Source organism: Oncorhynchus keta, chromosome 21 (genome assembly GCF_023373465.1).
Source record: "Oncorhynchus keta strain PuntledgeMale-10-30-2019 chromosome 21, Oket_V2, whole genome shotgun sequence".
Classification (NCBI taxonomy): domain Eukaryota; kingdom Metazoa; phylum Chordata; class Actinopteri; order Salmoniformes; family Salmonidae; genus Oncorhynchus; species Oncorhynchus keta.
In genome coordinates, this window is record NC_068441.1 from 12,122,073 (window position 1) to 12,138,787 (window position 16,715).

At 41.1% G+C, this 16,715-nt stretch overlaps 1 protein-coding gene and 2 long non-coding RNA genes across 5 annotated transcripts; 1 reads left to right on the top strand and 2 right to left on the bottom strand.

The window, feature by feature from the left end:
* Positions 1–703: 703 nt before the first annotated feature.
* LOC118399749 (uncharacterized) lies at positions 704–3,703 on the bottom strand. Of its 2 annotated transcripts, XR_004828894.2 has the most exons (5): positions 3,609–3,703; positions 3,393–3,449; positions 3,193–3,300; positions 2,715–2,965; positions 704–2,567 (listed from the first exon to the last, which is right to left on the bottom strand). It is a non-coding gene; the product is annotated as an uncharacterized LOC118399749 (long non-coding RNA). The 2 variants fall into 2 exon arrangements; XR_004828893.2 differs by having other exon boundaries at positions 1,135–2,965; positions 3,609–3,701.
* A 2,467-nt stretch (positions 3,704–6,170) lies between these two features.
* On the bottom strand, positions 6,171–6,970 carry LOC118400127 (uncharacterized). Its single transcript, XR_004828970.2, has 3 exons — positions 6,823–6,970; positions 6,451–6,540; positions 6,171–6,280 (listed from the first exon to the last, which is right to left on the bottom strand). It is a non-coding gene; the product is annotated as an uncharacterized LOC118400127 (long non-coding RNA).
* A 138-nt stretch (positions 6,971–7,108) lies between these two features.
* On the top strand, positions 7,109–10,426 carry LOC118400126 (protein LSM14 homolog B-like). 2 transcript variants are annotated; one of them, XM_035796649.2, is made up of 8 exons: positions 7,109–7,328; positions 7,501–7,664; positions 7,792–7,927; positions 8,154–8,342; positions 8,786–8,863; positions 8,949–9,110; positions 9,312–9,444; positions 9,538–10,426. In XM_035796649.2, exons 1-8 carry the CDS (start codon positions 7,208–7,210, stop codon positions 9,692–9,694), a joined length of 1,140 nt encoding a protein of 379 aa, XP_035652542.1. In that variant the 5' UTR covers positions 7,109–7,207; the 3' UTR covers positions 9,695–10,426. The 2 variants fall into 2 exon arrangements, with proteins under 2 accessions (XP_035652542.1, XP_035652541.1); XM_035796648.2 differs by having other exon boundaries at positions 7,121–7,328; positions 9,535–10,426.
* Positions 10,427–16,715: the final 6,289 nt, after the last annotated feature.

The window sequence follows — 16,715 nt, forward strand, 5'->3', positions numbered from 1 at the left end:
GCTAAAGTGCTTTTAGATTCTTTATGTAATGAATAGCACTATAAAAAGTTGAATAAATGATTATGATTACTTCAATGGCAATGTCCATGCAAAAACAGGATCACTTTGGGTTCACAGAATGTGTAATTTGCCTATTAAACACAAAACGTTGTTCAAATTGAGAATTAGCACCGCTACAGTTCCAGGCAAACATGAAAAAATGTATTAAACTACTGAAAACACAACCAATAATTTATTTCAACTACCACCAAGCTACTGCAAACCGTAGTTTAATTCATGGTTGAACTACATGTAGTTCACACCTACCCAACACAGCTTATTATGTCAATTGTATTTCTATGGTTGAATTTGCATTGAATCAAATTAATCAGAACCAATCATTTGCCGGGTTGCTGCTGATCAGTGATGTAGCATCGCCCTCTAGTGCATGAATCTGGATCTTAAGATATTTTTATTTTATTTATTTATTTAAACTTTATTTAACGAGGCAAGTCAGTTAAGAACAAATTCTTACTTACAATGACGGCCTACCAAAAGACCTCTTGTGGGGACTGGGGCCTGGGATAATTTTTTAAATAAAAAATACTATATAAATATAGGACAAAACACATCACAACAAGAGAGACCTAAGACAACATAGCAAGGCAGCAACAAATGACAACACAGCATGGTAGCAACACAAAACATGGTAGCAGCACAAAACATGGTACAAACATTATTGGGCACAGACAACAGCACAAAGGTCAAGAAGGTAGAGACAACAATACATCACACAAAGCAGCCACAACTGTCAGTAAGAGTGTCCATGATTGAGTCTTTCAATGAAAAGATTGAGATAAAACTGTCCAGTTTGAGTGTTTGTTGCAGCTCGTTCCAGTTGCTAGCTGCAGCGAACCGAAAAGAGGAGCGACCCAGGGATGTGTGTGCTTTGGGGACCTTTAGCAGAATGTGACTGGCAGAACAGGTGTTGTATGTGGAGGATGAGGCTGCAGTAGATATCTCAGATAGGGGGAGTGAGGCCTAAGAGGGTTTTAAAAATAAGCATAAACCAGTGTGTCTTGCGACGGGTATACAGAGACGACCAGGGGCGGCAGGGTAGCCTAGTGGTTAGAGCATTGGACTAGTAACCGAAAGGTTGGAAGTTCAAATCCCCGAGCTGACAAGGTACAAAATCTGTTGTTCCCCTGAACCCACTAGGCCGTCATTGGAAATAAGAATTTGTTCTTAACTTACTTGCCTAGTAAAATAAAAGTTTACAGAGGAGTGCAGCGATGTGTCCTATAAGGAGCATTGGTGGCAAACCTGAAGGCCCCCTAAAGAACATCTAGCCGCTCGAGAGCACCCTTACATGCCAATCTATAAATTATGTCTTTGTAATCTAGTATGGGTAGGACAGTCATCTGAATCAGGGTTAGTTTGGCAGCTGGTGTGAAAGAGGGATTACGATAGAGGAAACCAAATCTAGATTTAACTTTAGCCTGCAGCTTTGGTATGTGCTGAGAGAAGGACAGTGCACCATCTAGACATACTCCCAAGTACTTGTATAAGATATGGCAAGGAATAAATATTTTTTCCACTTTTATTGAAGGGGTTTATTCTCTTCCAATCCTAAACAAAACCATTGCAGTTAAACACTTTAGGTAAAATATTTACATATGAACAAGTGTCTGTGCAAAATGTACTCAAAATAAGGGAGACATGCTATGCTTCCAATCCCCCTCTTACTTTTATTTCTTCGTAAGAGACAAATATGAAAAAGTATTGAACAATCTGCATCTAAAATCAAAGTGATCTGGAAAAGTAATACTGAGCTCTAGCTAGGGCCTCACTTGACCCATGTCATGAGGATACCTGGACCACCTATTGAGATGTGCCTTTTGTTAAGTAAATCAGGTGTTAAATCAATTCAAGATAAGCTCAAACATAAAACTGAAGAGAAAAAAATCTACTGCGTCAGATTTCAGCAGGAGTCACTAGAGTCACTGCGGTGCTGTTTAAGATCAGATACAAATATATGGCTTATTTTGTCAGGAAGAAAACTCAGTAGACAAGTGGTTACGAACCTTTTTTGGTTACTGAACCACCAACTGAATTTTGCTCTGCCTTAAGTACCCCTGAAGTACCCCTCATGTGCATTTGACCAGTAGGCCTATGGTCTCATGAGTCGTCTCAAGTACCCCCTGTAGATAGACCAAGTACCCCCAGGGGTCTCGTACCTCTGATTGGGAACCACTGCAGTAGACAAGCAGAAAGAGGTCAATAGACTAACTATCACAAAACAAAGAGATTGTTCTTAACAACCATTAGAAACACAGCTGATTCATTCTTTAAAACATGGTTTCATATAAACAGACTTGTAAAATCACTTGGAATGTGTACAACTGTCATTTGCAACTACAAAATGGCCTTCCAAGTCAAATGTATATTAATATAATGCAAATATTTACACTTTAATTACTTTTAGAATTCCATTGTAAGTAAAACATTTATAAAAATCTAGAACATGTGAGAGTCCCAGGAATGCTCTGGGGGAAGGTGGAGTGTAGAGGGAGCAGTCAGGCGTAGAACTAGATGGAGAACAAAAGGAGAACCAGAGTATACAGTGGAGACAAACGTTCCATTCACTTTGGTCAGATCCATTCACTGTGACCTGGAGAAGCATGATATCCATATATCACTGTCCCATCCCTCTTATCCAATTCTAGGGTAGATACCTTTTTGTCTGGGCTCTCTATTTGAGGGAGTTGCTATAGTGGATGCGAGAATGACAGCTCTCCGGTCTGTCTCTATGGGGTGTCTTTTTAAGGAAGCTTCTGTCGATGAAGTGGGAGTGACTGGTCTCTCTCTCATTCTCCAGACAGAAGAGCATGTCCCTGGGGTCGACACGAGTGATGCTCTGGCGGGTAAATTGTCTGGACGCTCCAGAACTAGCACTACCAGACGCAGAGGGATATGACCCAGAGCCCTGAGAGAGGGCGACAGTCAGAACAATAAAGGTAGTTTGAGGGGGGAAAGAGACAAAGGGGCAGAGAGGTGAGAGGGAGTTTGAGGGCAAAATTGAAATAAAAACAAAGCAAGACAAAGAAGAGATTGTGTAAGGCAGCAAGTAAGTGAGCGAGCGAGAATGAAAGACAGCTAATAATGTGAATTAAATACAGAAAGAAACATCACACTGTGAGAGGAGGAGGATACCATGTTCTCCGCTCCAGCGGCTGCAGCCTCCATTTTCCTCATCTTCCTGGGGCCGACAATTGCCAGTGCCATCAGGTTAGCTTCCTTCGATCTCAACTGAAACAGCTCCTGGAGAAACACGTGTGTGAGATACACACACCTACTATGGACACTCCAGAGACACACAGTATTTTGTTATGACAAATTCTCTTATCTTTAACCTCTTTGGCTTTCGGTTTCAACCGCAGCTGCTCAGAGTCTTCCTGACGAGATCGAGACTGAAAGGACACCCAACAGAAAAGAGATCAGAGTGGATCAAGTGGGTCTCCAGAATAAAGTCATTCATTTTCACTTCTCCCCACTAGTGGCCCTGAAAGTCAAATGTAAAAATGGAGCGATAGTGGAATTGGTCTGTGCTTCTGATATAATTCCAGTACCTTTGCTGCCTTTCATCAGAATCGCACTCTCCGGACAATGCCTTCTACCTCATAACTTGGTTTTTTGCTCTGACATTCATTGTCAACTGTGGGAACGTATATATAGACAGGTGTTTGCCTTTCATGCCCAATCAATTGAATTTACCACAGGTGGACTCCAATCAAATTGTAGAAACATCAAGGATGATCAATGGAAACAGGATGCACCTGAGCTCAATTTCGAGTCACATAGTAAAGGGTCTGAATACTTATGGAAATAAGGTATCTGTTTATTTTTTATTTTTAAAAAAAGCTGTTTTAGCTTTGTCATTATTGTGTGTAGGGCCGTGTGAGTATATATAGAGACAGTGCAAAAATACAAATAAAATAAAAGGGTCAAGTAAGATATTCCATGCAGCCATTTTGTTAACTATTTAGTAGTCTTGTGGCTGGAGTCTTTCATTATTTTCTGGGCCTTCCTTTCACACCGCCTGTTGTAGAGATCCTGGATGGCAGGGAACTCGGCCCCAGTGATGTACTGAGCTGTCAGCAGTACCCCTCTGTAGTAGCATGCGATCGAGGGCGGTGCTATTGTCATACCAAGCAAGGATGCAGCCAGTCAAGATGCTCTCAATAGAACAGCTGTAGAACTTAGAGGATTTGATTAGGGCAGGTTCCCCAACTGGCGGCCCATGGGCCAAAGGTGATTTGATTTATTTTGTGTGTGTGTTTGAGGGACTGTAAAAACACCAGCAAATCAGTTCCAAGTGATTTTAATTTTTGTAATCTGTTCCAAAGTATTCCCACACATAACAGAGATACATGTGATCGTATACAAAATGTAAAGTTTTACATTTTTGTTTTAGTCAAATATTACATATGTTTGGGCTTCTTGCTGTCATTTTGCAGTCAACAAATGATTTGTTATGTTCCGGCCCCCTGACCAACCACTCAATGGATTTTAAAAAAATGATTGATGATGCAAACTAGCCACTTTAGAAATTCATCTATGAAAAAGAAACTCCATGATCGCCATCTTGCAAGCTGCTATTATGTTTCAAGAGGATGTGTGCAAGATGTGAATACAGCAGGGACGAGGCAGTGATGAGCCAATGCTCCGTGAGAAAAAGTGTTCTGATTGTATAACATTTTAAAATCCAATTGCAGGGATAACACTGCTATTCCATCGTCACAGTTGGAGAGAGGAGATTATCAGCATTCTGTAGATATACTTTTTATTTCTCAGCTCTCAATTTTGAGCTCAACAGAAACTATTTTACAAACTAGATATTTTATATGGCTATGATCCTTTATTTATGTCACTTGTTAAATCCACTTCAAATAAGTGGATAAGAACTTCAATCAGCATAGATGAAGGGGAGTAGACAGGTTAAAGAAGGATTTTTAAGCCTTGGGACAACTGAGACATGGATTGTGTATGTGTGCCATTCAGAGATTTAAGTGCCTTTAAACGGGGTATGGCGGTAGGTGCCATACCCTCCATCAACTGCTGTTTTCAGCTCTAGCCATAAGTTATGGATGTGATTGAGATCTGGACTCATTGCTGGCGTTTCTTCTTAAACCATTCCAGGTTGCTTTTGATGTATGTTTGGGGTTGTCCTGCTGGAAGATCCATAACCTTCAACAGAGACACCATTTTTGAACACTGAGATGAACATTGCATTCCAAAATAACTTGATAATCTGCTGATTGCATGATGTCTGGCACACATTTAAGGCCCCCCAGTACCAGAGGCAGCAAAGCAACCCCACAACATTATCAAACCTCTCCCATATTTGACTGTAGGGAGGGTGTTATTTTCTTTTAATAATTCATTTGGTCATTGGCAAACATAGGAAGACCCCACTGCTGAAGGAAACACAAGAGACTGATTTAACTTAAACAAGCCTAAATCATAGGGGAAATGTTCTGTGGACCAATGAAACAAAATGCCTATCTTTGGCAATACAGATCAGTGCTGCATTTACTTTCAACCAAATGAATAATTCATTGAAAATAACACCCTCCCTACAATCAAAGATGCAGAGGTTTGATAATGCTGCAGGGTTACTTTGATGCCTCTGGTACTTGAAAGCGCACAAGACATGAAATCAGCAGATTATCTGGTGTTTTGCAGTCCAATGTTCAACTCAGTATCCACAAACTGAGTCTCCATTGAAGGTTGTGGGTCTTACAGAAGGACAACTCCGAACACACATCAAAAAGCACCCATAAATAGTTCAAGAAGAGATGCTGGACTGTTCTGGTGTGACCAGCGAAGAGTCCAGACCTGAATCCCATTCAAAACCTATGGCAAGAGCTGACAACAGCAGTTAATAGGAGCAGTTTTCTGCTGAAAATTGGGTAAAACCTCAAGTAGAAAGGTGCAGCAAGCTCATTGATGGCTACAAGAAGGTTAAGTCTGCAGTCATCTTGGCCAAAGCCTGTGCAACCAAGTACTAGCTCCAGGGTGCCAATCATTTTGTCCATGCCATGTCATTTTCTAAATAAAAATTGTCAACTTAATTTTACAAAAACAAAATTGGTTCTGCAATGTTGAATATTCAATAAGGTGTGATGACGTTTTTTTGAAATGCAAATTTATTTTAGAAGAAATGTATGGAATTATTTAAGAAAAGTGACAGGGTGTTCATATATTTGTCCAGCACTGTATGGAAAGCAGGGAGGGTCCTCTGGAGTGCAGAAAGACACAGACAGAAAGGCAGACATTAGAAACAGTGCAGTAATATGGTAATTGGTTAGAATGGTTGGAGAGTTTGGTGAGAGCAAACTGGTGGTGGTGCTGAAGACTGGGTCATGACTTGGTTTTGTTTATTTATTGGTGCGCAGAAGGATTCCTAACCTTGAGGAAAGACACAAGGTAAGGCTGAGGTGAGAAGTTCAGCTCTCTGCATAACCTGCTGGTGAAGTCCTCGGCTTCAATTTTCCCCTCCTGTTGGAAAAAGATAAACACCATTAGAGTTCCTAAGAAATAGCCAAAAATACAGTATCAATCAAAAGTTTGGACACACCTACTCATTCAAGGGTTTTTCTTTATTTGTACTATTTTCTACATTGTAGAATAATAAAGAAGACATAAAAACTATGAAATAAGACATATGGAATCATGTAGTAACTATAGACTATTTAGACATTTTTAGAAAAATGAACACAAAATAAATGTAACAGATTGGGTTGGTTTTTGCATGAACGACTGAAAAAAATCTGACATTACATAGTGCATCGGACACTTGACGCATGATGCCCCTTCAATGATAGGCCTATGCAATATGGGTAGCCTACATGTGTAGGTCAATCGAGAAATCAGTTTCGAGTTGTCAGAAAACGTTTCGGCTATTCCCTAAACCCAACTAAAACATTGCTCTATTAAAAGGGACATGTTGCAGTGATACGATACTCATTTCATTTCACTCAAACAGCAGGCGTGGCTAATGGAGGCTTGTCGCCAATTGGCTTTGTAATATAACGCACCTGTTTTCACAGATTGTGCACCTGCAGATACATTATAAATTCGAGTTTGGTGTCAGCCTTAGGGGAATGCGGAAACAACGATGACTTGTTTTGAGAATTCGAAATAAGATATTACTGTAACAGCAACAATGAGCACCGGAACACCTTATATTGGAAGTAAAATAAGTCTAATCTCCAAGGCCGGGATTCGTTATGAGGGCGTTTTGTATACAATCGACACGGATAACGCAACGGTGGCTTTGGCAAAGGGTGAGCTTTCCCTCAATTGAGGAGTTTCAGCATTAGGTTTCGCCCCGAAATTTTATGCTCCACGTTTGGAATGAACTACTCTGGCACGCTGCGTTTGGACCTACAGGTCCTACATGCCTTGGGTAACAATCCTGCTTCCAAAGGTACATTGTCTTTTTTTCCCCCCACACAGTTAAATCATTCGGGACAGAACGACGGCCTACAGACAGACCAGTGCCACCCAAAGATGACATTTATGAATACATAATTTTCAGAGGGAGTGACATCAAGGACATAACGGTCTGTGAGCCGCTTAAACCACACCATGGTTTACCTCAGGACCCTGCAATTGTACAGGTAGGAGAAGAGGGCTAGTACATTAACTCAAAGAAAAAACACTTCACAGAATTGGCCTCCATGTATTTGATGAAGCGCACAGCCATCATAAGACTTAAGCATTTTTTTTTTTTTTTCCTTTTTGTAGTCATCCATTGGGAGCTCCCTGTCCACATACCCATCCCAGGCCCCATACAGTCCCTACCGTAGTATGGTGCCTTCCTACAACCAACTGGCTGCTAGCTCTCTACTCAACCAGCAGTATGCTGCTTCCCTGGGTCTAGGTGAGTGAAACTGTCTTGGAGACCCTTGTAAACACACAGCCACCTTCATGATGTACTGTATTTCAAGATTGTCTTAATAGCCCCTAAACTGCTGAGGCCCTTATGATTAACTGTTACATAGCACATTTTTCTTTAACTTTGTCTCCATGTAGTGTCTTATCTCAAGAATTCTGGGAAATATCCATGTCTCAACCTCTTTCTCCATGTATTCCGTGGCCTTCCTTAGGAGCGGGACTTCACAGCCTTCCAGCAAGACGAGGCCCGATGGTAGAGCAGGCTGTCCAGACTGTACCAGCTGAGAATGCTGCCGAAAAAAGGGTCCAGTCAGCCCCCCAGCAGCAAGGCAGAGAGTCTGGTTGGCCTTCCCAGCACTCTGGCAGAGATGGCCCTCTGTCTCAGAGTGCTGCTTCCAGTGGTAAGCTCAGACAACTGGCATCAGGGCTTCTTGTACAGCGTGGGACATAGTTGGAATACTCACCAGGAACACCTTTGTAGTCATTAGTTGGCTTCCGTTGCGAAACATTTAATCTCTTGCAAAACGTAATGAAACTAACTTTACTATATGAACCAAATGGCAGGAAACAGAAAATGACCAGTGGGACCTGAATTTGTTATAGAAACAGGTTTCATTGCAAAATATTTTGATTAAAAGGTTTTCCGTTGCTAATTGATTTGCGATGGTATTGAACTAATGCATGAAGTGTTTTTACTCCTGCTTTATGCATTCTCATCAATTGAGGGAAATGAAACTTGCACTTGTCCTATGAGTAATGTGACGGCATGGCACTTATTGGAATTGCTGTCATGACCTTAAACTAGACGTTGTGGTACCCCCCCTCATCCCTTGTCCATTTTTAGGTCAAGCACTGCGTGGCACAGCCCAGGAACAAAGGCAAGGCAATGATGAGAACTGCAGACCACAGAGACGAAGACAAGGTAATTAGCAATGTCATTGTCTATTGTAGCGATTTTCTTTTATATTTTAATGTCTTAATGTCTAAATGTATCGACATGTTCACAGGCAATCGTAGGGCAAGGAACCGTGGGAGAGGTCAGCTTCTTGTAGGAAACTCAAAAGCTAGTACCTTACAATTTGAGTCTGACTTTGATTTTGAAACTGCCAATGCTCAGTTCCACAAAGATGAACTCGAGAAGGAGCTTCAGGAAAAGTTGACCATTAAAGGTACCTGCATACAAAGTGAATTCTCAAGATTCCAAATTTGAAACCCAACTGATGCTCAGTGAAATACTGCATGTATAACATTGGTTGTCAATCTAAACACTAAGTTGCTTAACTGTAGAGAAATATAATGCCAATTTAACCACACCTAAAATTATTATAGGAGTTGGTAGCCTTTCTCTTTTAATTCCTGTTCTCATTCAGACCCAGAGGAGGAGTCTGGGGTTAGTGAGGGCCAGAATACTGAGGGCACAGTGGAGGATCCTCCTGGGGAGAAGTTCTACTATGACAAAACAAAGTGCTTCTTTGACAATGTCTCCTCTGAGATGAAGTCTAGGTAAAAAAAAAAACATATATGTACCTTATTAAAATGTTAAATAGTAGTGAATTAACAGGCGGTCTGATTCTGTCCCGCCCTGTCATTCAGTAGGACCACCTGGGCAGAGGAGAGGAAGCTGAATGTGGAGACGTTTGGCGTTCCGGGCCGATTCCTGAGGGGCAGAGGATTCCGAGGGGACAATCGTGGGAGAGGAGCTGGGAGGGCCAACCAGCGCCCTATGCCCAAAGTAGACAGTGCAAGGGTGTGAACAGGTGTGCAGTTACCTACCGCTTACTTACTGTAATAATGTTAGCTTTTATTTGCGTTTTAGTTTCCTAGGTGCTTTCCTACTACCATCACTTGGCATCAGTATTTTTGTTTTATATTTGACTGGTATTTATGTAAGAGTTGATACTGAAGTGTCCTGTGATTCCTTCCCTTCCTCTTGAAAGACTTGTTCTTGGCCCTGGAGCCCTTCAATCCAAATGACGGTTAAGATTTTTAAGTTGCCATTTCTTTTCATTTCTCATTTGTGCCTTGTCAAAGTTGTGTACGGAACTTCACTATTTGAGCAGGAATTCCAATTGTGTACATGTTTGTGTTCAGAATCCATTTTCATTCATGGTAGTGCAATTTCTGTACATATTGGAACATGATTTTGCCTTGTTAAAAAAAACTGCAGGCATAATTCTTCAGGAAATGTTTACTTGGATTGGACCAAAGCGATGTACCTTAATTATTTATTTTCTATGTTTTCTTGTAAATAAAATAAGTTGGCATGTCTATGGACGTGCCAAGTATGTACACATGGCCCTTAAAGGGAGTTTTTTCCCCCACATGGTAAAATTATGGAAATTAGTTATAGTTGTACAAAAGCAAAACTTTTTTTTCTCTGTACTGAATGTAATTGCAAATGTGGGACACCTGTATAGTTACTAAACCAGTAATAAACTACATGATAAATTGCTTGTGGCCTGATTAATAAACTTGGTGAACTCAACATTGAAATCTCAAATTTACATATTTTGATATGGTTTTCCAACTGCTGTTGTAGAATTAACCCTTAGTGTAGGTGTGTGCAGATAACCCAGTTTGTCACTCGCTCAGGTCAAGGGTCTTGTACCTGGTGATGGCAGCCACGTTTTGTAATTGTGCACTTGTTCTAAAGGTTCATAGTGGAAAACACAGCATATGGGTATGAAATCAAGACCAAGCTAAAATGAGGCCTGCGTACTCTGTATAATTGAAGTGGATCATTTTAAGTGACCAGAGATTAATGCATACGGTATATATTGAGCTGCCATTGAAGAGATGGCAAATACTGTTCACCTTGATCTTAGGTCTTACAAAGCACTGGCCTAAAACCTGTACAATTGGTGAGGGATAGTGATTCATCCCCAAAAGTTTGTTTATTGCCCCAATAACTGTAGCTCCATTCGACTTGTTGCATTCCTCCAATGTGATCCCAACTAATTTGTTTGCTCATTTACTTTAGGCAGCATATTGTGTACCTTGGCATTAAATTCCCTTGTCAACAGTTAACTAAAGTTGCACCTTACTATATTGTCAAGCCATACAAAACAATGCTTGTACATAGGTTGAGTATTACCTCAGTTCCTGTTTCCTCAATGATTGAGTGAAGCAGGACAGCTCCAGAGATGGAGATGTTGACATCTACATCTCCACGAGACAATCTCCAGCAGCAGGAAGAGTCTGATATAAAAGTTCATCGAAGTCTTTTCCAATAAATTAAAAGCAGTACCACACATGGAGGTGACTGACTCATGGTCCCATCGGGTGACAGTTGCTTGTCCCTTCTCTGGTGGCAGTTGGGCGGGAAAGAACCGTGAGGGGTTGTACAAGGAGAACGCATTGGCTTGCATACACAGCAGGCTCCACCAGGTTCCCAGTGAAACCTTATGTAAGAACTGTTGCTCAACACATTGAGGGACATTTCACAGATGACATTGAGTTGAACTTTTGTCAGATTTGTTTTTTTGTCTGTTCTCAAGGATTTAGTTGTCACGAACTTAAGGTGTGTTTTTAAATGGCATATTAAGGGTCCATTACCCATTTTCCAAGCAGCTCAAATTGGAAGGGTCCTCTATAGGGCTCTTGGTCCAGGTCAGAGGCTGCAATGTTGGCCCAACAGACACACGTCCAGTCCTCTCTCAGATATGTGACGTTATCATTCTGGTCCTTCACGTGGATCCTCAGGTTCCCGTAGCCTGTCATCGGTGGTTCACCTGTCCATTACGAAGTGAAGTTAATGTACAAATACCATAGTGGGTGAAATGATATATCTTGCATTTTGGCACAGAATAAAACTCATTAAACAACTCTGATCACCTGCATTGATTGTATTCATGTTTTTACCATTGTCAACTGCATAGAGTATGACTGTGTATACATAGTTGATCATGAAAGGTGACTCCAGTCTCTTCGCTGAAGTGACATTACATTACATTACATTTAAGTCATTTAGCAGACGCTCTTATCCAGAGCGACTTACAAATTAGTGACGAGACCTGTATGAGGTTCCACTGTCATCCAGTCATCCGATCACCACCCTTCACATACCTGAAGGCAGAAGTGTGGAAGCATAGGTCAAGAAAAATCAGTGACTGATTCATGACTGATAGTTGTCAGCACCATAAAAGTATAACAAATGTCAATGGATAGGTCAAACTACTCTTACAAAAAAAAGATGGAAATGACTTATGCCTAGCATCATGGTCAATGGCAGTAAGCATCTCTACAGGGTGTCCAATCTCTGTTTTCTCTTCCACCATGACATCTTGGACAGAGTCCAGAAACACTGGTGAGTTGTTGGTATCCTCTACTTCAATGCATTTCTTAGAAGTGGGCTTTGGTCCGTCTCCTGACTCAGCATCGCTTGACACTACCATGCTGTGTGTAACTCACCTCCGGTGGTGTCAACAATCCAAAGCCCTGAGGCTGTTCTCTCCTTTACTATAATGAACAAAAATATAAACACAACATGCAACATTTCAAAGACTTTGCTGAGAGTTCATATAAGGATCTATGGATTTCACATGACTGGGAATGCAGATATGCATCTGTTGGTCACGGATAATCTTTAAAAAAAGGTAGGGGCGTGGATCAGAAAACCAGTCAGTATCTGGTGTGACAACCATTTGCCTGGTGCAGTGTGACACGTCCTTCACATAGAGTTGATCAGGATGTTGATTGTGTCCTGTGGAATGTTGTCCCACTCCTCTTCAATGGCTGTGCGAAGTTGCTGGATATTGGCTGGACTCACTGTCATACATGTCAATCCAGAGTATCCCAGTATCCCAGTATCCCATGTTCAATCGGTGACATGTCTGGTGAGTATGCAGGTTATGGAAGAACTGGGACATTTTCAGCTTTCAGGAATTGTGTACAGATCCTTGCGACATGGGGACGTGCATTATCATGCTGAAACATGAAGTGATGGTGGCGGATGATAGCATGACAATGGGCCTCAGGATCTCGTCAAGGTATCTCTGTGCATTCAAATTGCCATCGATAAAATGCAATGATGTTTCTTGCCCGTAGCTCTGTTCAAAACGTTGACATCAGCAAACCGTATAGCCACACAACACCACACATGTGGTCTGCGGTTGTGAGGCCGGATGGACGTACTGCAAAATTCTCCAAAATGACGTTGGAGGCAGCTTATGGTAAAGAACTAAACTTTCAATTCTCTGGTGGACATTCCTGCAATCAGCATGCCATTCACTGTATCACAATTCCAGTGTGTTAGAAGTTTACATACACTAAGTTGACTGTGCCTTTAAACAGCTTGGAAAAGTCCAGAAAATTATGTCACGGCTTTAGAAGCTTCTGATGCTGAGGCTAAGATTCTGAGGCTAATTGACATCATTTGAGTCAATTGGAGGTGTACCTGCAGATGTATTTCAAGGCCTACCTTCAAACCCAGTGCCTCTTTGCTTGACATCATGGGAAAATCAAAAGAAATCAGCCAAGACCTCAGAAGAACAATTGTAGACCTCCACAAGTCTGGTTCATCCTTGGGAGCAATTTCCAAACGCCTGAGGGTACCACGTTCATCTGTACAAAAAATAGTACGCAAGTATAAACACCATGGGACCACGCAGCCATCATAACGCTCATGAAGGAAAAGTGTTCTGTCTCATAGAGATGAACGTACTTTGGTGCGAAAAGTGCAAATCAATCCTAGAACAACAGCAAAGGACCTTGTGAAAATGCTGGAGGGAACAGGTACAAATTATCTATATCCACAGTAAAACAAGTCCTGTATCGACGTAACCTGAAAGGCCGCTCAGCAAGGAAAAAGCCACTGCTCCAAAACCGCCATAAAAAAACAGACTGACATCAGTCAGGAAGTTAAAGCTTGGTTGCAAATGGATCTTCCAAATGGACAATGACCCCAAGCATACTTCCAAAGTTGTGGCAAAATGGCTTAAGGATAACAAAGTCAAGGTATTAATGTGGCCATCACAAAGCCCTGACCTCAGTCCTAAAGAAAATGTGTGGGCAGATCTGAAAAAGCATGTGTGAGCAAGGAGCCCTACAAACCTGACTCAGTTACACCAGCTCTGTAAGGAGGAATGGGCAAAAATTCACCCAACTTATTGTGGGAAGCGTGTGGAAGGCTACCCAAAATGTTTCACCCAAGTTAAACAATCTAAAGGCAGTGCTACCAAATACTGATTAAGTGTATGTAAACTTCTGACCCACTGAGAATGTGATGACAGAAATAAAAGCTGAAATAAATCATTCTCTCTACTATTATTCTGATATTTCATATTCTTAAAGTAAAGTTGTGATCCTAACTGACCTAAAACAGGGAATTTTTACTCTGATTAAATGTCAGGAATTGTGAAAAACTGAGTTTAAATATATTTGGCTAAGGTGTATGTAAACTTCCGACTTCAACTGTATATATATATATATATATATATACATATATACATATAAACACAGTGCATTCGGAAAGTATTCAGACCCCTTGACTTTTTCCACATGTTGTTACGTTACAGCCTTATTCTAAAACTGATTTTTTTTTCAATTCCCCTCATCAATCTACACACAATACACCACAATGGCAAAGCAAAACATATTTAAATATATTTTTGCAAAAACAAAACAATATCTGAAATATCACATTTACATAAGTATTCAGATCCTCTCCTCAGTACCTTGTTGAAGCACCTTTTGCAGCAAATACATCCTCGATTCTTCTTGGCAGTGGTGGAAAAAGTACTCATTTGTCATATTTGAGTAAAAGTAACGATACCTTAATAGAAAATGACTCAAGTAAAAGTGAAAGTCACCCAGTAAAATAATAAAGTAATCCAGTAAAATACTACTTGAGTAAAAGTCTAAAAGTATTTGGTTTGAAATATACTTAACTGTCAAAAGTCAAAGTAAAAGTAATAACCATTTCAAATTCCTTATTTTAAGCAAACCAGACAGGACAATGTTCTTTTCTTTTTTAAATGACAGATCGCCAGGGGCACACTCAGACATAATTTACAAACAAAGCATTTGTATTTAGTGAGTCCACCAGATCGGAGGCAGTAGGGATGGCCAGGGATGTTGTCAGCGCAAACTGGCCCTAACCAGAATAGAAAGAGGAGTGGGAGGCCCCGGTGCACAACTGAGCAAGAGGACAAGTACATTAGAGTGTCTAATTTGAGAAACAGACTGTATATATATATATATATATATATATATATATATATACATATACATGTTCTCAACTGGCAGATTCATTAAATAGTACCCGCAAAACACCATTCTCAACGTCATCCCAGAGTCGCCTCTTCACTGTTGACGTTGAGACTGGTGTTTCCAGCTACAATAGTCATTTACAACATTAACAATGTCTACACTGTATTTCTGATCAGTTTGATGTTATTTTAATAGACAAAAAAAATAGCTTTTCTTTCAAAAACAAGGACATTTCTGAGTGACCCCAAGTGACCCCAAACGGCAGGGTATATTTTTGCATTCATTGAAAGCATTAATTGAACTCCACTCAATATACTCTGAACATTTCATGACTCATGGACCAAGAATATTGTCTGAAGTTTCATAATTATATTTGTTTGTTAAAATGGGAAAATATGGGATTTTTTTTATTTCTTGAAAAGTTTATGTTTTGGAGATAATAGGTTTTCATCCAGGATGAATGTGTTTGGGGATGGATGTGTGCTCATGTCAGTTCAATAGAGTGGTGAAAAAGTTGAACAGCATTCCTTCCTATGCATATATTTTTCAGATAAAATCTGCCTAAGGTAATGCATGTCAAGCTTTCTCACATTCAATGAGCTTGTTTTGTATATGCACATTTGCATTGATGTTTTGGGTGAAAAAGAATACCTCTTTTTTTAAAGCAGAGGGATTAAGTCTAACAGGTCCTGGTGACCTGTGAACAGTGCACATCTAGCCTACAAGCAAGCTCAGTACCAGGGTTCATAAATGACTTTGCCTCCCAAAATGTCTAGCTTCACAGGGGAGCCACTGGAACAAACACTGGATGTTTGAACATGTTATTAGAAGTCAGGTGATTGGGATCTGGAGAGTGAGCTGCGTTCAGGGGATCTAGGTGTTTGAGAGTGTGAGCTGGAAAGTGGGCTTGAAAGTGAGCTGCATTCAGGGGATCTAGGTGTCTGAGAGTGTGAGCTGGAAAGTGGGCTTGAAAGTGAGCTGCATTCAGGGGATCTAGGTGTTTGAGGGTGTGAGTTGAAAGCAGATGTTACAGTATTGTGTGAAAATGTTATGTGAAAGTATTTTTACTGTATGTCATTATCACACACTATTTAGTTCAGGTCTCTGCACCCCATCACTGTGAGGTATTGTTTGATTTGTGACACACGTCTTTCGGAGCTCTGGGTTTCCTGTGATTTTACGCCTCCCGTGTCTCACAGATGACGCCTTTTGCCTATTCCCTGTCTGTACTTTAGCCTATCAGATTTCCTGTTATCTACCTATTGCCTGATCTCCCAGACGAGCTTTTTCCTTGCCTGTACTGTTTCCTTTTTGGACCCCCTGTGTATGACCTTCTGCCTGCCCCTGGACCCAGCTGCCTGCCTCTGGACCCAGCTGCCTGCCCCTGGACCCAGCTACCTGCCCCTGGACCCAGCTGCCTGCCCCTGGACCCAGCTACCTGCCTCCTCCTGTGTATTGACCTTCTGCCTGCCCCTGGACCCAGCTGCCTGCCCCTGGACCCAGCTACCTGCCCCTGGACCCAGCTGCCTGCCCCTGGACCCAGCTACCTGCCTCCTCCTGTGGTC

Bases quoted from the DNA above. Each gene is read 5' to 3' on its own strand.
- LOC118400126 (XM_035796648.2), top strand. From the start codon at position 7,208: ATGAGCACCGGAACACCTTATATTGGAAGTAAAATAAGTCTAATCTCC. The intron at 7,665-7,791 runs GTAGGAGAAGAG...TCCTTTTTGTAG, and splicing joins AGGACCCTGCAATTGTACAG to TCATCCATTGGGAGCTCCCT. The intron at 9,445-9,534 runs GTAAAAAAAAAA...CCTGTCATTCAG, and splicing joins TCCTCTGAGATGAAGTCTAG to TAGGACCACCTGGGCAGAGG.